General features: G+C 39.5%; 2 protein-coding genes and 2 pseudogenes across 3 annotated transcripts in view; 2 read left to right on the top strand and 2 right to left on the bottom strand.

Moving 5' to 3' along the window:
• MMP26 (matrix metallopeptidase 26) overlaps positions 1-26,967 on the bottom strand; it is a 286,289-nt gene that overhangs the window by 248,584 nt on the left and 10,738 nt on the right. The window lies entirely within an intron of this gene.
• LOC466347 (olfactory receptor 51F2-like) lies at positions 5,481-6,431 on the top strand. Its single transcript, XM_521746.4, has one exon. The coding sequence runs from the start codon at positions 5,481-5,483 to the stop codon at positions 6,429-6,431; it is 951 nt and encodes a 316-aa protein (XP_521746.4).
• Positions 18,367-19,805, top strand: LOC450976 (keratin, type II cytoskeletal 8-like; annotated as a pseudogene).
• On the bottom strand, positions 22,973-23,923 carry LOC100615136 (olfactory receptor 51F2-like; annotated as a pseudogene).

Below are 26,967 nucleotides of genomic sequence, written 5' to 3'. Positions count from 1 at the left end.
TCAGTCCACCAATTCAAATGCTAATCTCTTCTGGAAAAACCTTCCCAGACATACCCAGAAATAATGTTTAATCATATATCTAGGCATCCGGCGACCCAGTCAAGTTGACACATGAAATTAACCATCATACCCCTCCCCTCATGCCCACGTTTTTCCAACTATACTTGGAACTTAGGTCTCAGTCTAGACACCATTATTTGCCGGAAACCATTCCTTATTCCCCAAAAGGAGCTTCTTTCCCTCTTTATGTGCTGTTGTAGCATTCCAAATTTACTATCCACACTATAATTCCACTATACTTGTCTTTGTCCTCTAGTCAACTACTCATGATGAGATCAGGGACTTTGTTGTGATTAACATTTAATTTCCTACGCCTTGTCCACAGTAGATGTACAGTACATATTTGCTGAATTACTGAATGTATCTGTCTGATTTTCAGTATTTGTGCTTGGATTAAAGTGACTGTTTTGTCACATAGCATTGGAAACTCACCACTGCTCCATTTCTGGCTCATGCTGTGCGTTAGAGCAGGGTTTCTTAGAAGTACTATCTCACACTCTCTCTCTTGCTGGCTCTAGGTTTGTCCTCTGTATGGCGCAGAGATCAAATGTAATTACTTTCCAGTAAAGCAACATTCAACCATTTGAACATAGCCATATGTTTGTTCTTAGCCTTCTCTTTTTCTGGCTGATTATACATTTTGTAACTTCCAAGCGTCCCTTTTTTCTTTATGCACCCATTATTGTACTTTCTTTTTCTTGCTGTTTTTGGTTTGCTGTTGTTGTTGTTGTTGTTTTAATTTCTATTTTACTTTAAGTTCCAGGATACATGTGCAGAATGTGCCGGTTTGTCACATAGGAATACGTGTGCTATGGTGGTTTGCTGCACCTATTGACCTATCCTCTAAGTTCCCTCCCCTCCCCCACCCACTCCCAACAGGCCTCATGTGTGTTGTTCCCCTCCCTGTGTCCATGTGTTCTCATTGTTCAACTCCCACTTATGAGCGAGAACATGTGGTGTTTGGTTTTCTGTTCCTGTAGTAGTTTGCTGAGGATGATGGCTTCCAGCTTCATCCATGTCCCTGCAAAGGACATGATCTCATTCCTTTTATTGACTGCATAGTATGCATGGTATATGTACCATATTTTCTTTACCCAGTATATCATTGAGGGGCATTTGGGTTGGTTACATGACTTTGCTATTGTAAACAGTGCTGCAATAAACATACATGTGCATGTGTCTTTATAGTAGAATGATTTATATTCCTTTAGGTATATACCCAGTCATGGGATTGCTGGGTCAAATGGTATTGCTGGATCTAGATCTTTGAGACCTCAGAAATAACACCACACATCTACATCTATTTGCTCTTTCACAAAACTGACAAAAACAAGCAATGGGAAAAGGATCTCCTAATCAACAAATGGTGCTGGGAAAACTGGCTAGCCATATGCAGAAAACTGAAACTGGACCCTTTCCTTACACCTTATACAAAAATTAACTCGGGATGAACTAAAGACTTAAATATAAAACCCAAAGCCATAAAATCCCTAGAAGAAAACCTAGGCAATACCATTCAGGACAGGCATAAGCAAAGACTTCATGATGAAAACGCCAAAAGCAATTGCAACAAAAGCTAATATTGTCCTTTCAATACACCTTGGCAAGAACAAGACCAATAAAATCAATGCTTTTAGGCCACTGGAATACCATGTAATAAAATTAATGTCATTCTGTGGAAGGGACTAAAATGTCTCTAAGGTACTTTCCAGTTATAAAATTCTAGGACTCTACATGACTCTAAAATGGTATGAATTAAGATATTTAAATTCAATGTTCCAGGTTGTCTTAGAGGAGATGTCCAAAGCCAAAATATAGTTTCTTTTTTTTTTTTTTTTTTTTTTTTTTGACAGTGTCTCACTCTTGTTGCCCAGGCTGGAGTGCAGTGGTGCAATCTTGGCTCACTGCAACCTCTGCTTCACGGGTTCAAGCGATTCTCCTGCCTCGACCTCCTGAGTAGTTGGGATTACAGGCGCCCACCCTCATGCCCAGCTAATTTTTTGTATTTTTAGTAGAGATGAGGTTTCACTACGTTGGCCAGGCTGGTCTCAAACTCCTGACCTCGTGATCCGCCTGCCTTGGCCTCCCAAAGTGCTGGGATTACAGGCATGAGCCACCGCCCCCAGCCCCAAAATATTATTTCTTTGTAAATCCTCCTGCTGTGACTTTTCTGCCTATGACCACCGTTTTTTAATATTAACTTTCTTGGTCATTTATTTTATTTAAATTAAATGAGTTTAAATTTCTATTGATGGTTCTAGCCATAAGTGCATTATTTTTTATTATAACTTTATTCTTCTAATATGTATAACTGTTAAAATGTTCTTCTAAAATTATCTGATGAATAAGGATCTTATTTTTACTTTTTATATTAATTTTGGAATGATGTCAGGAAACTGAATGATAAACTGATTTTATTTTAGTTAATATACTCTTCCTTCAAATATGCAGTTAGTGGAACAAGAATCACTTCATAATCAGCAAAGTGGCTATTCCATACTCACTATAATCCATACCTGAAATTTTCTATATGAGACCTTTGCCATAATATTTCATATATTTAGGATATTAAATAATGCCCACAAGCTTATTGTTGTGACATTTTTAACTGCAATTACATTGAATAAAAAAATGGAGATTATCTAAGTCAACCCTTCTTACTATTAACATTAAATGGCAAGACCAAAGACATATGGCTATTATGTGGCTGATTCAAAACTGAGCAGCCTTAGATGAAAAATATGCCAGCTTCTCAGTGGCCTATAAGAGCAGGAGTAAAAGCTGAGACTGGACAGCAATAGTAGATAGAGATTAAAAAAAAGTAGTCAACAATACAACATGCAGTCCTAAGAGGTATCATAAAGTAAGATTTGGAGCTAGAATATTTCACTAGTGAAGGAGGTAAAATTGTGTGGCTATAACACAGCTGCATGAGTATATTCTCCATATCAAGTGGTTGGAGTCATCATAGTTCTGAATGTCCATGAATGACCAGTGGGATTCTAGCCAATGCCTAGGTCTAGAGAAAATTGCCCCATCTTCTTGAGGTCAAGAAGAACAAAACATTCATATTCAAAGCACTACCAGATTGGCTTAGTGAGGGTCTTAGCAAGATTTTCCAGTACCTAAGAGTCCCAGATGACAAGAATAAAGTCAACATGGAAAAGAAGAAAGGAAAGAGAAGAAAACTCACCTAGGACCTCACCTGCATGGCAATAAGACTCATTTCAGATGCCACTTCCTGGTGGAGTTAAAAGCTCAAGTGTTATTTACCTTGATGAAGATAGACTTTGAAAGCCTACTGTCCTGAGTTTTGTATGTAAGCAAAGGGTGGCAATAATTGCAACAATATTAGGCTAGAAAGGGAAGTGTCTTGTATCAGGCCTCTGTGTATCTAGTTCACTCCTATCCCTGAAGCTTAATACAGTTGGCTTTTAAAAGACTAATTGGTAAAGGTGGTGTGACAGATAATTTTCTTCAACAGTTATATATCAACTCAGCTATAGTGACAACAGATAAGAAAATCAAGAATCACGATCAGAAGTGTAAACCTAGACTAGAAAAAACTCTAGCAAGGTACGGGTTAAATCCATTGACCAAGAAATAGCAAATGGGCTATTTTGACTTGTATAGAATTATTTCTTTATATAAAATTATTTTCTTAAAAGGCTACATATATATAATGTATGATAAAGTTCCATGATAATAGAGGTTTTTTTTTCTTAAGGCAGGTTAGTTTAATTTTATAGAAGGAACGCTTTCAAAAATTCAAATGACGTAATTAGAGAAAAAAGTGACAAAAAATGAAGAGATGAATACTGATTATAACTTATTCCCAGGACAAAAGGCTATTTATTTCTGTAATTATTGACCAAAGCCTGACAATTCCATAATTAGATGAGGTAAAAGCCAAATTCTTTTTTACATATATTACTGTTTCAAAACAATCCTAGTGGCAGAATTCTGACTACTGAGACAAGAACTGCTCATAAAATCTGGAAGTTTTTTTCTTTATCACAAGGCCCTGTAGATGGACAAATTTAAACATCAGATGAAAACACCCCTTAAGCTGATAGAACTTCACTTTTCTGGTTGATGAGATATTTTCTCACGGTGGCAGTCTTAACCAGTAAGAATCTGCAAAACCACATTATGAATGAGAAGCAAAATAAGGTGCTTCATGTCCTCCTGCCTCCTCAGGCTAGCCTCTAATGCCCACATTTGCACAAAACTGCCCGGCTTTCCTGTCTTCATTTGTCTTGATTTTCTTTCTTTGCAAAGAAAGCAAATTGCAGAAGCAGACATAGGAAGGGAGGCAGCAAGAGAGGTAAGAAGGAAAGGTGGCAAACATGAAAGCTCCTTGGACAGATACCAAAGCAGGAGCTGAATTTTTTTCTTGTGGGCCATCAGTGGAATTCTTGTTTTAAAAAAAACCCAGCCAGGCTTAGTGGCTTACACCTGTAGTCCTACTGCTTGAAAGGCTGAGGCAAGAGCATCACTCTAGGCCAAGAGTTTGAGTCTCCACAAAAAGCAAACAAACAAAAAATAGTGGGGCATGGTGACTAGAGCCTGTAGTCTTAGCCACTCAGGAAACTGAGACAAGAGGAGTTTGAGAAAGCAGTGAGCCATGATTGCACCATGCAGTAGAGTTTTTAAACAAATATTCACATACATGTATATTTTTCTTAAATAATAAATTTTACTTTTAAAAATGAATACCACTTTGAATTCGCCAATTAACTTACGGTATTTTCAAATTACTTTGGATCTCTTTATGTGGACAGTACAAAGGAACGGAGAAACTGACTAGGGTCAAAGTGAAAGGGGACCAAAAGTACCCCTGGGTTTTTTTGTTTTTGTGTTTGTGTTTGTTTTGTTTCAGACAGAGTTTCACTCTTGTTGCCCAGGCTGGAGTGCAAAGGCGTGATCTCGGCTCACCGCAACCTCCGCCTCCCGGGTTCAAGCGATTCTCCTGCCTCAGCCTCCCAAGTAGCTGGGATTACAGGCATGCACCACCACGCCAGGCTAATTTTGTATTTTTAGTAGAGACGGGGTTTCTCCATGTTGGTCAGGCTGGTCTCAAACTCCCGACCTCAGGTGATCCACCCACCTCGGCCTCCCAAAGTGCTGGGATTACAGGCGTGACCCACTGTGCCTGGCCACCTCTGGGTTTTGAAAAACAGAGGTGCTATTCTGTATTGTGAATCAGGAAACAAGAATCATGAAGAGGAAGTTCAACTCAGCAGGGAAAAAAATATCAAAACTGGGAAGTAGAAAGGAGACGTTAAAATCCTAAAAATAATCTCCAATTTGATTTATCTGACTACAGTTAGTAGAAATCATAACAAAACTGATGAATGGTTTTATCATTTCTCATTCTAGGACATTTATTGCAACAGAATTATTCTTCCATAGTAATCATGTCATCTTTTCTTAACATCACTTCCTCTTCTCTGCTCTTTTTCCTGACTGGAGTTCCAGGACTAGAAGTTGCTCATGCCTGGATCTCCATCCCCTTCTGCTGTCTCTACATAACTGCTCTCTCTGGAAATGGTGTCATTCTATTTGTCATCATCACTGAGTCCAGTATCCACGAACCCATGTACTATTTCCTCTCTATGCTCTCAACCACTGACCTGGGCTTGTGTGTTTCGACACTAGTCACTATGCTGGGCATATTCTGGTTCAATGCAAGACAGATCAGTTTCCACGCCTGTGTTGCCCAGACGTTCTTCATTCAACTTTTTACTGTCATGGAGTCCTCAGTGCTTCTGGCAATGGCCTTTAATCGCTTCATTGCCATTTGTAACCCCCTGAGGGATACTACCATCTTGACTGATTCCAGGATCGTCAAAGTATGGTTTGCCATCCTTGTCAGGGGGACCGTGATCCTATTGCCTCTGGCCCTACTTCTTAAACATCTGTCCTTCTGCCAAAGTCATGTGCTCCATCATTCCTACTGTTTCCATCCTGATATCATCCAGCTGTCTTGTTCTGACAATAAGATCAACACTGTTTTAGGACTCACTGCCCTCATAGTTACTGCAGGAGTGGACTTCATCTTTATTCTTCTCTCCTATATCCTGATTATTAAGACCATCCTAAGCATTGCTTCCCCAGAGGAGCAGCATAAGGTCTTTAGCACTTGTATCTCCTACATAGGTGCTGTTGCCGTTTTCTACATCCCTCTCATTAGTTTGTGCTTTGTCCATAGGTTTGGGAAAAGAGCGCCTCCTTATGCCCACACTCTTATGGCCAATGCGTATTTGCTTATTCCACCAGTGATGAATCCTATTATTTATAGTGTGAAAACCAAGCAGATCTGTAGGGCCATTAAAAAAATCCTTTTTCCCAAGGAATCTGTGTTGTGACTCTAATACTTCTGAAATAAAATCTACTCCCTTCTTATCAACTCCAAGACATAGTGTTTAATCAATAATCCCTTATATCAGTGACCTCACATTTTTTTTTAAGTAGAAGGTTGCATAGGGGATGCAGTTTGGTGGAAATTTATTCTTTATATTTAATAGAATTACTACTAATCTACTCTTAAGGAATGAACAATGAAATATCTTAATATTATGAAAATGTTACTAAAGGTTTGGAAGTATGAATAATAATGGCTGAAATGAGCACTTTCTTCATGAGACCAAACCTCCAAAATTATATGTAAAACAATAAGTCATATATTCTGTTCTATTTGATTTTTAAATATACCTAATAAAATTATTAAGTGTTTTTTACTTTTTGATTAAATTAGAACTATTGTCTATTATTCTGAAATATAATTTAATCACCACTGATTCATTCTTTCATTTACTGAGGGTCTACTATTGCCAGATGCTGAACAATATTACAGAGTGGCAGAAACAAACGATAAATTGTTATAATTTTTGAAATGCATAGATTAAAAAACAACCATTCAAAATCTGATTACTATGTAATATGTTAGGATATATAGATACTGGCAACAGGAGTAATAAGAATATATAAGACAAATGTTAAATCCAGCCTGGGAACCATCACAATGTGTTGTTTGAGCTATAAGGTAAGGGGAGAGATCCATTTCTATAATGATAGCATGAGGAGCTCTGAGGACACACTATTCGAGGGAACGACCATAAACAGTGAGGTACACACACACACATGCATGCATGTATATCTGTATATATAGCTATACAACCATATAGATATATACACACACACATATATATAGTGATATAGACATAAACATTTAAATTCTCTGGAAATTGCTCTAAGGGCATATAGTCAATGAAAAACAATTCAAGAAAATGTGTTAAATCATTGTGAAAACAGTGAGATTCTGTGGTGCTTGAACTAAAGCCAGCTTTGGCCCTTCCCTTCCCCACAGCTAGGCATACTGATAGCTGATAGCTCCACTCCAAGTAGGCGTAGCCAAGAACACAGGGCTTTCTCCTTCTTCCCCCAGACCCTCCCCAGTTCTCAGTCTAGACCACCAATATGTCTCACCCCAGCTCCATATTGCAGAAGCTAACCTCCAGGTGAGTGCAGCCAAGAGGTCAGTGACTCCCTTCATCCACCCAGCCCTCACTCATAGCTGTACGCCAGGCATAGCTGTCAGAGAATACTGGGGACCCATCACCCTTTCCCCAGCTCAATCCTAAGGTGCAGTACTCATGCCAAGAGATACAAGCTGAAAATATGCTATGCTATGCTATTCTGCCTATGCCCTGCTTATATAAAAGGAGTGTAAGTCCAAGAGGAAAGGGACACAGGGGAATTAAATTAGAAATTAATAATAAAGATTTACAAATTCACAAATATGTGAAAATTAAATAATACATTCCTAAATAACCCATGGGTCATTAAAAAAATCCCAAAGGGAATTAGAAAATGGTTTGAGATTAATGAAAGTGAAGACTCCACGTACCAAAACCTGTGGGATGAAGCTAAACACTGCTTTAAATAGGAAAATGTACAGCTGTAAATGTCTTTATCAAAAGGAAATAAATCAATAGCCTAAACTTCCATTTTAAGACACTGAGGAAAAAAAAGGAAGAACTAACTAAACCTAAATCAAGCAGAAGGAATAAAAGAATGTTTAGATTAGAAATTAATGAAATAGAGAACAGAAAAAACAACAGTCAACAAAACAAAGTTAATTATTTGATACAAGTGAATTAGTAAATTTAAAACTTCTCAAGAAGGAAAACATGGACCTAGATGATTCAGTGGCAAATTTCACTAAACACTTAAAGAAAAATTAATATCAATTCTTCATAAGCTCTTTCAAAAATAGAAGAGTAAATACATTCCAACTCATTTTATGAAGCCATTTTATCATGTCAAAACTATGCAAAGACATCATAGGAAAAGAAAATTGTTAAGATTTCTTGTGAATATAGATGAAAACATCATCAATTAAATATAGCAAACTAAATCCAGCAACATATAAAAAGGATTATACACCATGACTAAGTGAAATTTATTCCAAGAATGCAAAGTTGATTTAACATTAGAAAAAAAGCTGTAGAACAATGAATAGGATAAAGAACAAAAACTACATGATCATCTCAAAGATGTAGAAGAAGCATTTGACAAGATTCAACTGTCATTTTTGATAACAACACTCAACAATGTAGAACAAAAAGGAATTTCGTCAACTGATAATAGACATTTATGAAAAACCCACAGGTAATATGATCCTTAATGGAGAAAGTCTGAATATTCCCCTCTAATATAATGAAAAAGACAAGGATGTCCACTCTCATCCATTTTATTCAACATTGCCCTGGAGGTTCTAGCCACAACAGCTAGACAAGGCAAGGAAATAAAATCCAGGGAAAGAAGAAGGTAAAACTATTTCTATTTGCATTGACATCATCTTTTGTATAGAAAATTCTAAGAATTTTCTACTAAATTTTTTAATCTACTAAATATTAAAACTAATAAATGGGTTCAGAAAAGTTGCAGAATAAGAGATAAATAAAAAAAGCAATTGTATTTCCATACACTAAAAATGAACAGTCTAAAACTGAAATTAAGAGAAAAATTCCATTTACAATAGCATCAAAAAGAATAGATTAGTTAGAAATAAATTCAATTAAAGAGGCATAAGACTTGCACACTGAAAACATCATATACCAAAATATTGATGAAATAAATTAACCATGGAACAACATGTTATAAATGTAAATGGAACAACATGTCATATTCATGGATTTGAAGACTTAATCTTGCTAAGATGGCTGCAATTTCCAAGTTGGTCTACAAATGTAATGTAATCGCCATCAAAATTCAATCTTGCTTCTTTGCATAAATTGTCAAGCTGGTCCTAAAATACATATGGAATTTTAAGGGTTCCAGAAGAGCCAAAATAATCTTGAAAAAGAAGAGCAAAGTTGGGTGTTGCATACTTACTAATATCAAAATTTATTACACAGCTGCTCTTATCCAGACAGTACATAGTACTGGCATAGGATAGACATATCCCTCAGTGAACTGGAACTGAGAGTCCAGAAATATACACTCACGTGTCCTGTCAGCTAATTTTTAACCAGGGTGTCAAGACAGCTCAATGAAGAAAGAATGGTGTTTTCAACAAATGGCGCTGCCACCCAAATTTCCACCAACTAAAAAATGAATATACAAAATGTGATGGAACCATGCAATGGAATATTTATTCAGCTATAGAAAGGACTGAAGTACTAATACTTGCCACACAATGTATAAACCTTGAAAACAGTGCACCAAATGAAAAAAGCCAGTCACAAATGCCCAATATTGTATGATTCAATTTATATAAAATCTTCAGGATAGGCAAATCTATAGAGACAAAAAGTAGATTAGTGATTGCTCAGGGCTGAGAGGGATGGAGAGCAATGAGGTGCGACTGCTTCTGGATAGGGTGCTTCTCTTGGGGTTCATGAAAATTTTCTTTTTTTTTTTTTTTTTGAGACGAGTCTCGCTCTTTTGCCCAGGCTGGAACAAGTAACACATTAAGTACAGCCACAAAACTTCATGAATATACTAAACATCATTAATTTTTACGTTTTAAATGAATGAATTGTATGTATGTGAATTGTATCACAAAAAACTATTGTATTAAAAAAGAATTAAAGATTCCATAAGGAAGGTAATCTTTAATTCCTAGCCTATAAAAATAAGAAGAAAAAGATTACATTCACAGTTTCCCTGGAATATAAGTAAGCTTATAATCAGTGATCCATAAAGATAGGGAATTCATAAAAAGATACAACAAAAGATGAAATAACATTGACAGACAAACTGCAGCCCAAAATATGTACAGGAGAATATCGAACGAGAAGTGGAAGCAATTCAATGGGATGGTTCAGTCTCTGAGGTGTGGATTGGTAAACTCCATTGTAATGACCAGTCATTTTACTGCTCCACTAACCCCACCCTGGCCTATTTGTGCCATCCTTTAGGACACAAAGAGATATTTGCCTCAACGTGGGAAGAATGAATGTGGGTGGTTTCTCCAAGGTAGGTCTACACTTCAACTCACTGGCAACATCCAGGAGGAACAGAGAACCCCATACCCAGATAAAGAGCTAATAGTCTACCATGCCTCCCGATGACAGGATATCTTATCCTTTCCCCACAATACAGAAGGAAATCCATCCATAGTGAATAGACACAATACCTACAAAAACATGAACACAAAATATTAAATACAGTGAAGAATCCCTAAATACATCATTTCTGGTGGGCTATGAATTGACAGGAAATAGCCACATGTATGAACCCACACATGTGCATGCACACATGCACAAAAACTCTTTAACATTAGATTAAGTAATAGAACATTAAATTCAGAATATTATAGAAAATGTCCCCACACCAGAGGTATATATGTAGGCATATCTTATAGTGCCTTTCCTTATCGTCTAGAAACATCAGTGTGGAAGGAGAGGGCAAGGGACAGCAAAGCCACTGACAACTGTCTTTACATGTCAGGGTACTGACAGATCAGTGCCAGATGTCCTAGCTAGCCGTAGTACTTATGCCAGTGGATACTTAGAGCTCTCATCTTCATACTGAAAGAACTTACACAAATGAGCTATACATTTAATGGGGAAAAGAAACAAATGATTGTGGGCCCTCTTGGCATTCAAGAAAAATTCAGTGTCAGCGAGGCCACACCAAATTGTGTGTGTTGGGAGTGGTGGTGAAGCTGATTCAGTGTGTACATCTCTAAAACCCAAAGTGGCCTACTGAAAATAGTGCATCTGGCCAGGCACAGTGGCTCACACCTGTAATCTCAGCACTTTGGGAGGCTGAGGCAGTCACCTGAGGTCAGGAGTTCAAGAGCAGCCTGGCCAACATAGTGAAACCTCATCTCTACTAAACATACAAAATTAATCTGGAGTGGTGGTGCATGCCTGTAATCCCAGCTACTCGAGAGGCTGAGGCAGGAGAATCACTTGAACCTGGGAGGTGGAGGTTGCAGTGAACCAAGATCGCACCATTGCATTACAGCCTGGGCAAAAAGAGTGAAACTCCATCTCAAAATAAATAAATAAATAAATAATAAAAAATAAAGAATGGTGCATCTTTGTGGTGGTTGGAAATGAAAGATGCAATATTTTTCGTTTGCTGTGGAAGAGATGTCCCAGCATACCTCAGACTACCAGACCACTGAAAGTTTTACTGATGTAGCAGGGTGCAGCATCTTTGTAGGGTCTACCAGCTATCCTTGGGAGTTCTTGTCATCTCATATGATTAGTATGGTTTCATCATCTCATCAGTATGGTGGACCAGTGTGATTCTCTAAGGGATGTCTTACTGCTCCAGGTCTCTCAGACTGCATTGTGATAGAGATCCAGAGAGACAACATAGTCTTGAGTGCATACTATCGTACATTATGACTAAATGCAAACTGTTTCTATTCCTCAGTTTATCTCATGAATGGAAAAATATCATAGCCACATAACATGCATTGGAAGCTGTGTTAATCTGATCTAACAAAGCAGCAGCAAATAGGGCTCCTGTTTGGTTGAGTTTGTAGTAGTCACCTATCACCCTCAATGCTCGCTTGCTCTCTCTCTCTCTCTCTCTCTCTCTCTCTTTCCCAGAAACCTAAGTGTTAAAATAAAAGGAGACGTGATGAGAAATTCTTTCTCTGCATCCTGGCTCTTTAGTGGTGCTATTAATGTCTGTCATCCCCTTCCAATACTGATTCCAAAACTTAAGGAGAAATCAGGTTGCAGCTATCCCACAGGGGAAGTTAAGACTATATCTGGAACTCAGAGGTTTCACTGGGGCACCTCGTATGTCCCATATCTAATAGTAAAGGCAAATGCAATATTAAAGCAACCCAATAAGGGAAAGACCAATGGGAACACAGTCCTTTGGGGAATAAAAATTTGGGTAAACCACCAGTCAAAGTGAAAGCTAAGGAAAAGGTGATGTGTATTAGTTTAGCGGGCTCAAAGAAAATGATAAATGTAAAACATTGTCTCATGACCAGCTACAAAAATGACGGCTGTATTATCTATGCATTTTAATGCAAATATATTAGCCAGTTATTTTCCCTTTCCTCACTACCTTGTATGAGGAGTGCAGATATTACTTAACTTTACGATGCATCACGTAGGTCATCAGACCACAAAAATCCATGCCTGATCAGATTGGGAGAATTGTTTACCACTTGGGCTTCCTGTATTTGCAATGAACTCAATGAGAGGCTTTCTCATTTGCACTTTTGACAGAGAAAAGGAAAGTTATGTTATATATATATATATATATATATGCTGACACCTGTTAGGTTAAATCATGAAGTCATTAAATATATTTGATGAATAGCAAAAAGAATGGACTGTGATTATCTTGAACATGTTTGCCCTCAAATCCATTTATTTCCCCTATTTTACTCTGCTCAATACCTCCAAGGAGCTGAACCGTGCAGGCTAGCTATCTCAGCCTTCCATGTTAACCGTATTCTAGTTGGGTTTGGCCCATGGAAGAAACTAGTTAAGTCTGAAGGTGAGACAAGGAGTTAAGAAGTTTCTTCCTGCCCCTCTCTGTCTGGGGCAGCTTCTCTGGCAGTGTTGCATTTTCTCCACATTTCCACCTTCTGTCAGGGTGTCATAGCTCCTGAGCTCCAATAACACCAAGGAGATTCCAGCCATGAGGATGTAGTAGCTTGCTGCAATCAGGTTACCTCACCATCACCTGCTTGGCTGTCAGGTTTCTCCATCACATAAGTAAAAACATCCTTTGAAAATCCTTGTAGTGGCTTCTCATTTTCTGCTTAAACTCTGACTTTTACATTGTATTGCCCAACAAATTAACTTACATATGAACTAGGAAGATGCTTATGGTACAATTTTTAAAGCTTTGGATAAAAATATTTAATATTTAATGAAAAATATTTAATTTTTTTAGTCATGGCAAAAAATTGGAACAATTTAAATGTCTGTGACTAGGGAGATGATTTTTTATGCAAAGCATGTAGTACGTTTCTAACATAAAATACTACACACAAGTTTTTAAACCATATATAATTATATAAATATTATATACATCAGCGTGCATGATCTCAAAATAGATTAGTTAATAAAGCAAAATGCACATTGAATATTGAATATGTAAAATAGAATGCATTTACTTGATTTTAAAATTTCTAAGCAATTCCATGTGCTCTGTATGTTTGTGTATGTGCAGGTGTATATATTCAAGAAAAATTTAAAGACTTTAAAAGGAAGGATGCTTACCACTTTCAGAATAGTGTTTACCTCTAGCAAGCACCTCCTAAGAAAAAAAGGGGAAGACTATTAAGAGGGGACAAAAGGCAATATTTTGCCTTCGATCATATTTGTCAGAAAAAAATTCTGAAATAGAGATTTGTATGCAGAAAACTAATTAAAGTATCCTTTTAAAAATAGCATCCATAATAGAAGGGAGGCCTGACTGGGCAAAAGGGGATCTGAATTCTCTCACACTTATAACAGAGGCCACAAGTCCCATGGGCACTCCAGGGCTGAAATGGCCCTTCAGAGTTGTCTAGGCAAGGGGGACAAGGCCTCTGTACTCCTCTACTGATCAGTCACTGGATAAGTCCCATAGTAAACTTGGGTGTGGCAACTCCACTGGTCCGAGGGCAATTTCTAGAGAGGGACTCAGCTGTAAGCTGTCAGTACCCAGTACTCTGGAAAGCTATGGAAATCATGCCTTCATTATGAAGACAAGATTAATATGTGTAAGTTTTAATTTCTTCTTGGATTATAATATAATGTTTAACAAGGAACCATTTCCCTATGTTAAATTACTCAGGTCCTTTCCAATTTTTCATGCCATGTGAAAATCCAATTGTGACTAGCATCTTTATTAATAATTTTTTCATATCTTATTTTTCCTTGAATATATCATTTTAATTCAAATTACTGAATTTTAAAAGATAATAATTTACACCTCCTAATACATACCTTGTTTTTAAAATTTTACTTCTCAGGAGAACTGTACCAATTATACTCCCAATAACTGATCATGAGTATATTCTGCTCACTTACACTCAGCAGTATTGTGACATTTTTACTTAAATTTTTCTAATTTAATAGTTGGATAATGACAGCTCATTATTTTGTTCTATGACTTCTTGATTACTACTAACCCTGAAGAGAGAAGATTTTTGTTTGTTTGTTTGTTGTTTTTTGTTTTGAGACAGAGTCTTGCTTGTTGCCCAGGATGTAGTGCAATGGCACGATCTCAGCTCACTGCAATCTCCACCTCCCGGGTTCAAGCAATTCTCTTGCCTCAGCCTCCAAGTAGCTGGGATTACAGGCGCCCGCCACCATGCCTGACTGATTTTTGTATTTTTATTAGAGACGGATTTTCACCACGTTGACCAGGCTGGTCTCGAACTCCTGACCTCAGGTGATCCACCTGCCTCGGCCTTCCAAAGTGCTGGGATAACAGGCGTGAGCCACCGTGCCCAGCCAAGTATATTTTTTTTATTAGGATTGTCATGTACCTTGTACTAAACCAAACATTTTAAAAAATACAGATTTTTTTCAAATATGGCCATAAAAATTTCTTTCTAAATAATAAAATTTTTATATTTGCTATTTATAAATGTTTGATGACTGTAAGCAAACATTTTAGCAAATGCTATTAAACAGACCATGTGATGCCCAGTGAGCAATATCTCCTTCTAAATCATCTGATTGAAAGAAAGAAGTGATACTGATTGTCTTTTATAACGTAACTAAAGTTGATGAACAAACAGTACGCATGGGATGTTATCTTTAAAGCAAATGGAGTTTTTGTTTTTGTTTTTATTTTCTTATTTGTTTTTTATCCCTCACTCCTTTTACAGCTACTCAGTGGAAAACATTTTTTCTTACCCTTGGATAAAAATGTTGACAAGCAATGTAAGTTTTTTGCTTATCATAGAAAATAGGAAGTCTTACTTGTTTTTTACGGATTTTTGTTTTTTGTTTTGTTTTGTTTTAGAGACAGGGTCCCGGTCTTCACCCAGGATGGAGTGCAATGGCATAATCATAGTTCACGGCAACCTCAAATTCCTGGCCTCAAGCAATCCTGAACCTCCTGCCTCAGCCTCCTGAGTAGCTAGGGCTACAGGTGTAAGCCCTATCATGCCTGGCTAATTTTTTAACTTTTTTGTAGAGATCAGATCTCAGTATACTGCTTAGGCTAGTCTCAAACTCCTGGCCTGAAGCGATCCTCCCACCTTGGCCTCCCAAAATGCTGGGATTACAAGCGTGAAGCACCACCCTGGGCCAAAAAGTCCTACTTAAAGTTATAACACACACTTTCAATTTAGAAATAAATTAGTCAACACTTGCATCTTCATTCAAAAATAATACTCCTCTCTGCTATCTGAGCTGAAGCTGGCTACAAGTAGTCCTCAGGACATCTAGAGAGAAGCTTCATTGGCTTCGCTTCTCTTTCACACACTCATATCTTACTAGCTATTATTTTAACACTGTCAAGGTCAAAGCTAAAAGGAAAAGAAAATAAAACCAATGGTAATTTTTTTTTTTTTTTTTTAATGAAGTTGCACTTTTGTCTCCCAGGCTGGAGTGCGGTGGCGTGATCTCGGCTCATTTCAACCTCCGTCTCCCGGGTTCGAGTGATTCTCGTGCCTCAGCCTTCGAGTAGCTGGGACTACAGGCACATGCCACCACACCTGGCTAATTTTGTATTTTTAGGAGAGCCTGAGTTTCACCATGTTGGCCAGGCTGGACCTCAGGTGATCCATTCTCCTCGGTCTCCCAAAGTGCTGGGATTACAGGTGTGAGCCACCATGCCCGGCCTAGTAAAATTCTTATTTATTCGATATTGTCATAAGATGTTTTCATATTTGCTAAGCTTAGTGGTTTGGGGGGTTTCTCTTGGACTTCTTTTGTGAGTTCATCAAAGTCTCCCAACAAACTACTGGTTTCTCACCAGAGGTTCTTTTGATCTGGTGAATGTGCTCTATTTCTTTCTGCAGCCCAGAGGTTACCCCCAGTTCTCTTCTGTTGAGGCTTTACTGTGCCTGCAGACAGCCCTACTGGACATGATCTAAGAGGACCTTCTTACTGGCTCTCTCACACGCACACAGTGTACTTCTGGTCCATAGGACACACTCAGGTAGTCTTGCACAAGCAGATTTGTGAGAGTAGTATGGACCCTATATAAGAAACGGCAATTCTTTTTACTCTACCACCACAGAAACTCTCCCTTTTTCTGATCTTCAGGTTTCTCAGAGGGAGTCAGTCATCAGTGCACTCACTGTCCACCTCAGATCTCTCTGAAGGGAGCCATTATATCTCTGCCCAAACACCTGATGAGAGAGTGAATAAAATCTTAACACAGCTTTCTCTAAAGTGGTCCTCTTCACAAGTCTTATGATGAGAACCCCCATTTAACAGCACCTCCTATGTCATAAGATGCTGTGTCCATACTACCTCTATATCACAATTTTCTGACATCAGAGAAAGAAAAAGAAAAGAAATTCTCAACAAACAAGGCTCTGACAACAAAAGCTGGCAGTTCTTGCAAAGACACCATTTGCCTCCTGCTTAAGACACTAAGCTAGCTCACCATTAGGGTATGTAAAAAGACATTTGCAATTTTAAGATGCCAAGAAGACTGTTATATATGTGTTCCTCTATTTCCTCTTTGGGCATGCAGATTAGTAGGAAAAAAAAACAGTCTCAGATTTCACTTTTTAGGCTGTTATCTTTATGTCTATGTATTAGTCAGTTCTCACACTGCTATAAATGCCTGAGACTGCGTAATTTATAAAGAAGGAGGTTTAATTATGTCATGGTTCTGCAGGTTCTACAGGAAGCACGGTGCTGGGAAGGCCTCAGGAAACTTACAGTCATGGCAGAAGGCAAAAGGGAACAACACTTCACATGGCTGAAGAAGGAGCAAGGGGGAGGTGCCACACACTCCTAAACGACCAGATCTCACGAGAAATCACTATGCAAAAACAGCACCAAGAGGGATGGTGTTAAGCCATGAGAAACTGTCCCTGTGATCCAATCACCTTCCACCAGGCCCCACCTCCAACAACAGGGATTACAATTCATCGTGAGATTTAGGCAGGAACACAGATCCAAACCATATCAGTCTATAATAACTTCTTTAATTCTTTAGTGAATTGTGTATTCTCATTGTCACCTGACCTGTCTTCCTTGATAGTCTGACAACTCACTTTGGAATTTAGCATCTGCGATTTTTCTGTCTCAGCCATAACTAGGAAGGAAAAATTCAATTTTAACATTGTATTATACCAATAAACGAAGTTGTTCTATTGGATTCATTTATACAAAAACTTTCTCCTACCACCTCATATCCCTTTCTGGGATTTTTGTGTAGGAACCATAGCAACCTTATCTTTAGATTTTATATTCTCCAAAATATTGGGGTATAATTTTTGCTTCCAAACCATTAGAAAGGCAAATTTCCAATCCTTGCGTTTCACAAGGGAAATAGTAAATTGATTCTTTTATGTTTTTAATGTAAACTAAGGTCAAAAGAACAATACTACTGCAGAACTGAAGCCTCTCTCCTTTTAGTCTGAAACTTTAGCTGTCTATGCTATTTAGGCCAGAGAAAATGTACAAGGCTTTGTGTCCAGATCCCTACAAGTCATCTAACCAGGAGGCCACAAGTCCACCCCATCTTCCACTTCTGTTTTCAGGCCCTGAAGAGTATAGAGAAAATCCTGCTTTTCCTGGGGTTTTAAATGCTGGCAGAAGCAAGACTTATGGTAATAAGACCTAGATCAAAGGCCCATCCACCTGGTTCACAGGCCCATCGCCTGCCTCCACTCCTGCCTCTACCATGTCCATCAGGGTAACCCAGAAGTCCTACCAGGTGTCCACCTCTAGCCCCCCAGGACTTCAGCAGCCGCTCCTACACGAGTGGACCTGGTCCCTGCATCAGCTCCTCAAGCTTTTCCCCAGCGGTACCAGCAGCTTCCAGGGTAGCCTGGGTGGAGGTTATGGTGGGTCCAGCGGCATGGGAGGCATCACCACTGACACAGTCAACCAGAACCTGCTGAGTCCCCTTAACCTGGAGGTAGATCCCAACATCCAGGCCGTGCGCACCCGGGAGAAGGAGCAGATCAAGACCCTCAACAGCTAGTTTGCCTCCTTCATAGACAAGGTACGGTTCCTGGAGCAGCATAACAAGATGCTGGAGACCAAGTGGAGCCTCCTGCAGCAGCAGAAGACAGCTCGGAGCAACATGGACAACATGTTCGAGAGCTACATCAACAACCTTAGGCGGCAACTGGACACTCTGGGCCAGGAGAAGCTGAAGCTTGGCAACATGCAGGGGCTGATGGAGAACTGCAAGAACAAGTATGAGGATGAGATCAATAAGCGTGTAGAGCTGGAGAATGAATTTGTCCTCATCAAGAAGGATGTGGATGAAGCTAACATGAACAAGGTAGAGCTGGAGTCTCTCCTGGAAGGGCTGACTGACGAGATCAACTTCCTCAGGCAGCTGTATGAAGAGGAGATCCCAGAGCTGCAGTCCCAGATTTCGGACACATCTGTGGTGCTGTCCATGGACAGCAGCCGCTCCCTGGACATGGACAACACTATCGCTGAGGTCAAGGCGCAGTACAAGGTGATCTCCAACCGCAGCCGGGCGGAGGCTGAGAGCATGCACCAGATCAAGTATGAGGAGCTGCAGACGCTGGCTGGGAAGCAGGAGGATGACCCGCAGCGCACAAGACTGAGATCTGCAAGATGAACTGGAACATCAGCCGGCTCCAGGCTGAGATTGAGGGCCTCAAAGGCCAGAGGGCTTCCCTGGAGGCCGCCATCGCAGATGCCGAGCAGCGTGGGGAGCTGGCCATTAAGGATGCCAACTCCAAGCTGTCCGAGCTGGAGGCCGCCCTGCAGCGGGCCAAGCAGAACATGCCATGACAGCTGCATGGGTACCAGGAGCTGATGAAAGTCAAACTGGCCCTGGATATCGAGATCGCCACCTACAGGAACTTGCTGGAGGGCGAGGAGAGCCGGCTGGAGTCTGGGATGCAGAACATGAGTATCCATACAAAGACCACCAGTGTCTATGCAGGTGGTCTAAGCTCGGCCTATGGGGGCCTCACAAGCCCTGGCCTCAGCTATGGCCTGGGCTCCAGCTTTGGCTCTGGCGCAGGCTCCAGCTCCTTCAGCCACACCAGCTCCACCAGGGCCGTGGTTGTGAAGAATATCAAGACCCACGAAGGGAAGCTGGTGTCCGAGTCCTCTGACGTCCTGCCCAAGTGAACAGCTGTGGCAGCCCCTCCCAGCCTGCCCCTCCTGCGGCTGCGGGAAAGCACAGGAGGGAGGCCACTGTGCAGGGTAGCACAGGGAACAGGGGACCCACCTGAGGCTCAGCCCTAGCCCTCAGCCCACCCACGGGGGAGTTCAGTGCCTGAGGATCCCCCTTGCCCATGCCTCCAGCTACAAAACAATTCAATTGCTTTTTTTTTTTTTTTTCCTGTCCTAACTAAATCCTCAGCTAACCCTGCCAAAAAAAAAAAGTAATTACTTCACGCCTTAGGTGGTGAAAAACCAATTGGCACCTATTAAATGCATTTCAAACTCAAAAAGTACTTAAGATTAAGTAAAAGTAGACCTATTAAGATCAAAGAGTCATTATCTTTGCTCATTAAAGAGATATGTATCAGTCACAAAATCAGCAGGAAATAAACAAAATTCAGAATAATTTAAAGTGAGAGATGCCAGTGAAAAAATGAATTATAGAATAATGGACATGGCTTAGGAAACAAACAAGGTGTGTTAGTCCATTCTCACACTGCTATAAAGAAATACCTGAGACTGGGTAACTTATAAAGAAAAGAGGTTTAACTGGCTCACAGTTTTGCAGGCTATGCAAGAAGTATAGCGACTTCTGCTTCTGGGGAGGCCTCAGGAAGCTTTCAATCATGGCAGAAGGCAAAGTGAGAACAATGCACTTCACACGGTTGGAGCAAAAGGAAGATGTGACCCATTGGGGATTACATTTCAACATGAGATTTGGGTCGGGACAGAGATCCAAACAGTATCACAAGGGATGCTGAGATGCCTGGAGACTGGTGATAGTGAGAAACCATTATGATTCCAGGGGCCAAAGCAGGAGGACGAAACATTGTCAAAGCAGAATGTCTCCTGCAACTCTACATTCTCCTTCTGGTGCCTTTGGTTTTGTGAACCCAACCCCAAGTCAGCTCACAAGAGAACCTGATGATGCAGTCCATTTTGGTCAACACCCTGAAGCATGAAGAAAAGCACAAAATAATAGACACTAGAACTGGATATTAAGATGACAGTGAAAATAATGAGCACAAGTTTCCAGTCAAAATATATCACCTAAAAATAGATATGCCATATTCTCTGTCTTTGGGAAAAAAATCCACTCATGAACAGACATGAGAGCAATTGGAAAGATGAGAGATAAGACAAAGAGTCCTTGAAAGCCAGTAAGCTCCAAAACAGACCTTGACTCAGACACAACTTGAAACTCTGTTGCTGGCCATTGCACAGGAGACCTGAAGTGGTGGAGGAGAGAGGGGGCATGTCCTAGGAGAAGTAGATATTTGGTAGAAAGGAGAGAAAACATCCCCAAGAAATACCCCAAAATTGTCAACTAGCATCCTTTCAGAAGATTGTATGTAATGATACTTGGTGAACTGTGAAAGCATTTAGCTGGCTGTAGTTATTAGTTACTGCTGTTATTAACAGCAGTCCAGGATGGAGTACCTAATAAAACCCCTATCATGACCATATTGAGCTTGTGTTACAAGCACCTTACTCCACTGTGGTGGCTATTGGCTTTCTCAGCTCCAAATCCACCATTCTATAGACTCTGCTTTTGATAAGAAGGCTGCAACTCATGAATCAGAATAACTGTTTGGTTCCCTGCTATGGTCCATTAATTGGGGGAGGCTAGGACACCGGAAGCTGCTGTAGGGACAAATATGTCTGTCATGTTTGCTTATTGTACCTATCAGTGCCATCACAGCAATAGTTCTTTGCCCAGATGCATTGGTTCCAGTTTCTAGTTTTATTTTTTCCCACACTTCCAGCAATAATCTCATCATGCCCCTCAGAAGAAATAGAATCAACCATCAGTGGGCTGTATTCAGGGACCTAAGTCTCAACTCCACGAGAGGTCCTTCTCTGGTGTTCCTGAGGTATGAGCTATAGCGAGCAGGGAAGTCTCCTTTCCTGCAAGGTTGGCTCTTGGCCTCATGTTCTCCATCCTTTGAACTCCTGAGGTACCAGAACCAAAAGAGCAGCTCCCTCTCATTATAGGTCAGAATATAAGCTCTTGGGGGAACTCTCCACCAAAATTATAGTTTTTAATAAGCCCAAACTCTTCTCTTTGTTCCCAAGGTCATATAAGTAGAGGAAACTTCCTGTAGTTATTATCCCTGCATTATTCCTGTGTTCCTTTTTTTCCCTTTCAGTCCTCTAATACCTGTTTATCCAGTTCTTTGTACTAAATGCTTCCTGTGTTAGTCACTGGTGTGATTTCTGTTTTTCAATCTAGACCCTGAATAGCATATCCACTTCAACTTTCCTTGAGGATAAGGTCCAAGCATAGCATTATAAATCCCACCAGATTAAAATATTTCTGTATTTGCTTCTTGTTAACCTTGAGGCCTTACAGAAAATTAATTTATTTGAAGATGGTATTTCCCAAAAGCAGGAACACGCTTGTTTAGCAATAAGCATGACATTACCACTTCTGAAGAAACTATACAGATTGGAGTTGAATTAAGCATAGTTGTATTTCACAGAATGCTTTATGCTCGACATCTTCCCTGAAGAGCTGGGAGAAAGTATGAATATTTGACCAAATACAGTTCGGTTACTGACAATGCAATAAAATATTTATTTATTATACTAGCTGTTAAATGTGGAGGTCAAGGAGGCCAGAGGCAAAGGAAAGTAAAAATATTTGGAACAATTGAGTAACCATGGACACGGCAAGCTGTCTATGGTAAATTTCGTTTATAAGATTCAGTAATTTGAAATTGTTAATGCACTTTTTATTCCCATTTGAGACCAGCGTGATGTTACTTATCTCTTTAAAGGAGAAGTTTAAATAATAAGTAGACACTTTCTCTTTTTCTATTTTTTTAAAACCAAATAATACCACATTTGCAAACTAAGCTGAACCATTAGTTAACAAAGTCTTTGAAAATGATTCATCTCAAACGCACAAATGTTCTTATTATCATCATGACTATCAAAGGAAAAGAATGGTATCCTTGAGAATCTTCAGCTCATATTAATCTCTCTGAGTTCACAGTCTTCTTACTTCAAACTAAGTTGTATTTTGGGAAACTTTAAATACAAGCCTGAGTCTAAACATATTAACCTCTCTGAATGGCATTTTACTCATCTATAAAATGACAAAGACTAGAAAAAATTGAAAGGTTCATCTAGTTCTTTGCCGTGCTACAATGGAGTACTTTTAGCACAGCCTAGCGTATCTGTTTGGTCTTCACACTGTAGATGATGGGGTTCATTACAGGAGGGATTAGTAGGTAGGCATTGGCAATCAAAGTATGCACATAGGGTGGGGCCTGCTTCCCAAACCTGTGAACAAAGGACAGAGTGATCAATGGAATGTAAAATACAGCAACAGCCCCAATATGGGAGATACATGTGCTGAAGGCTTTCTTCCTTTCTTCCGGGAAAGCAATGCTGAGAACAGTCTTAATGATCAAAATATAAGACAGGACAATAAAGACAGAATCTGCCCCAGCAGTGGTAATCAGGGCAGTCAGCCCAACTGCACTGTTGATCCTGGTGTCTGTGCATGAGAGCTTCATCACATCAGGGTAAAAGCAATAGGAGTGGTGGAGCATGTGGCTGCAGCAGTAGGACAGTCTTTTAAGAAGCAACACCATAGGAGTCAGTGTTATTGTTCCCCTGGTGATAATTGCTACTCAAATCTGTGCTATTTTAAGATCAGTTAAGACAGAAGCATATCTAAGAGGATTAGTAATGGCCACAAAACGATCAAAAGCCATGGCCAACAGCACTGAAGATTCCATGACAGTGAAGAGTTGAAGAAAGAACATCTGGGACAAGCGGGCATTAAAGCTGATTTCCCTCACATTGAACCAGAATATACCCAGAATGGTGACCAGAGTGGATATGGACAGGCCGAGGTCAGTGGTGGACAGCATGGAGAGGAAATAATACATGGGTTCGTGGAGGCTGGGCTGAGTAACGATGGCAAAGAGGATCAGGCTGTTTCCCGAGAGGGCAGTTACATAGAGGAAGCAGAAGGAAATGGAGATCCAGGTGTGGAAGGCTTCCAGCCCAGGAACACCAGTGAGCAGGAAAATGATGGAAGTGGAGGTGGTAGTCTGCAAAGTTGACATATTGAACTCAAATGGCAGAATCTTAAGCTGAGTGTCTGGCAATGATAAACTGTATTTATTTATTATGCATTTAATCTGAAATTATTTCACCAAGTAAACATTTATAAAAGATAATGTCTACCTTATATAGAAAGCTCATAAAGATTGGTCAATGGCAACAACAAATGAAGGCCACATCAAACAAAGGAGCAGAAAACAGGAAATGAATGGTTCCCTGAGGATACAGAATTTGCACAAAAACAAAGAGAGCAGCATTCCGTCTTATTTAAGTTCACATGTCTGATAAGTGGCTTCAAGTGGTAGGTAGTCAGCAAATATTTGTTGAAGTGTGTTCAAAGGGTCGTATGATATTTTAGACAAATAGTAATATATGCAGTGATTCTGATACAGTAATTCAATTACGCTAGCTTTTAGAGGCCCATCCAAAAAATCCTCTCTTTATCTCCTGCTATTTTCTTTCAATCAGAATCAGATCCAATATGTCTAATAAATAGCCAACATTTGTTGATCCCCTACTATCTGCAGTGTGATAATACCCTGGATAAGCATACAGTCTATTCATGATATTAAAATTTAAACTGTCCCTAAGAAATTTTCGTACCACATAACGAGTGTGAGTTAGATATAAAAACATATACTTATGTATAAGCCAGAATTAGAATATATGGGGCCTCCAGTATGAAAGTATTATGGATAGTTTAAAGTTATGAATTTTTATCCTGCATCCCAAGTCAACGTTTTTTACAGCTGCATGTTATAAATTTTAACTGGGTTAAAATACTCTTGACATTTACCAGCTGGGTTACCACATGATGAGTTACTAAACTGTATGTGCCTCATTTTCCCCATCTCGAAAGTAACAATGGTATGCATATCCACAGGACTGTTGTGAAGATTAACGTATGTGAAAATCTCAGCAGAGCATCTCATTGTGGTAAAAAACTTACCAAATGTTAGTTATTATCATTAAAGAGAAAAATTAAAGTTAAACAAGTGTACACACATTGTTTTCCAAAATCTATCCCCAACCCCCACCATCATGTATCTACTTGTCTCTTTATCTGGTAGCTGAGAAAAAAAAAAAAACATGGAAATATTCTAAATCTAATTTAGGTAATATCCACTGGTTAATATCTCTTTCCCATTTCATCTCTTCTTCCGCTACAACTATGTTTTTCTCATCCTTTCTTCATCTTTCCAAGTTAAAAAGAAGAGCTCTTACTCCTTTCCAGACAACCCCCATTACCTAGTCTCAATCTATCTTGGATGTTAGCTTTGTTTAACATCAAACATTACTGAGTGCAAGCCGCAATCCAGACTGTTGAGATACAGAGCCAAGTCAAGTATTGCACCTGCCCTGAGGATCATTAGGAAATAATAGGATAGTTCAGAAAACAAATGTGCAAACAAACAAATAATAAGACTGTATTTAAAATACAGAGGTATCTATATTAGAAAGTTGGAGGGGATGGAGTCAAACAGCTTCTCTGAGTAAGTAAAGAATTGTCGAGCAGAGGCTGATAAGTGAAAATCATCATGAAAGAAATTCTAAGCATATTCAAAGGCAATGGGGTTTCAGATATTTTAGAAATGCCACTAAAGTGTGAGATAAAACATACCAAAAGGTAGTGTGTAAGAGGTAAGAAAGGGCTGGGAACGGTGGCTCATGCCTGTAATCCCAGCACTTTGGGAGGCCGAGGCAGGTGATCAACTGAGGTCAGGAGTTTGAGACCAGTCTGGCCAAAATGGTGAAACCCCATCTCTACTAAAAATACAAAACATTAGCCAGGCGTGTTGGCACACACGTGTAATCCCAGCTACTCAGGAGGCTGAGGCAGGAGAATCACTTGAACCTGGGAAGTGGAGGTTGCAATGAGCTGAGATCGCGCCATTGCACTCCAGGCTGGGCAACAAGAGCGAAACTCCATCTCAAAAAAAAAAAAAAAAAAAAAAAGAAAGAGGTAAGAGAGATCAAGTATGGAATTATCTTCTTTGCTTCAAAAGCATAAGAGATTTTTGCTACTCATACAATCTATATAAACATGCAATTTATTCCTCAATCTAAATATAATTAAAAACAACAAGAACAACGTTCTTCTTAGCCTGCATCCCTGCTGTGTGTATCTCCTTTCCTACACCAACAACTCATAAAATGATTTGTCTATCCTCATTTCCCTCCCTCATGATTCATACCTATATTTGAAATCTGGTTCTGTTTTTGATCAAAACATTCTTTGTTGCATTAGTTGTCTATAGCTGCATAAGAAATTACTAAAAATTCAGTGACTTTAAACAAGACACATATATTACCTCACAGTTCAGTAAGGCAGATGTCTGAGCACAGCAAAACTAGGTGCACTACTCAGGATCTCGCACGGTTGAAATTAAAATTCCAGCCAGTACTATGTTCTTAATTGGAGAGGAGGGTCCTTACAATCCTCACTCAGATTGCTGTAGGAATTTAGTTCCTTGTGGTATATGGTTGAGGTCTCCAATTTCTTGCTGGGCTTTTAGCTTCTAGAGGCTACCCTCAGTCCCAGTCATGTGTTCTTCTCACAACATGACATCTTAGGTCTTCAAATCCAGCAGTAGAACCTCCTTCGAGATTCCTGTCTCTTTTAAAGACTTCCGTGATTAGGTAAGCCCTAGCAGGATAGTCTTCCTTTTGATTAACTCAAAGTCAAGTAATCAGGGACCTTAGTTACATCTGTGAAATCCTTTTGCCATATAATGTAACGTAATCATGGGAATGATATCCCATCACATTCACAGGCCCCACTGACACACCGAAGGCATGGGTATTGCTCAGGACAAGTACACCAGGATGGGCAGAAATCTTTAGAGCCCTTTTAGAATTCTACCAACCCCACCTGTCAAGGCTATCCAGTCTCCAAATCTTTATAGGTTCAACTTCTGAAATGTCTCTTGATTGACCATATTTATATTCCAGTTTTATTAGTGACCTTCCTCCCTACCCTCAGAAATCTTTTTATATACTCCACCTGGGCTTTTCCCTACTTCACCAAACTACCAAATATAGCAAG

The sequence above is a fragment of the Pan troglodytes genome, chromosome 9 (genome assembly GCF_028858775.2).
Source record: "Pan troglodytes isolate AG18354 chromosome 9, NHGRI_mPanTro3-v2.0_pri, whole genome shotgun sequence".
Taxonomy (NCBI): Eukaryota; Metazoa; Chordata; class Mammalia; order Primates; family Hominidae; genus Pan; species Pan troglodytes.
This window is presented reverse-complemented; position numbering and strand designations above follow the sequence as displayed.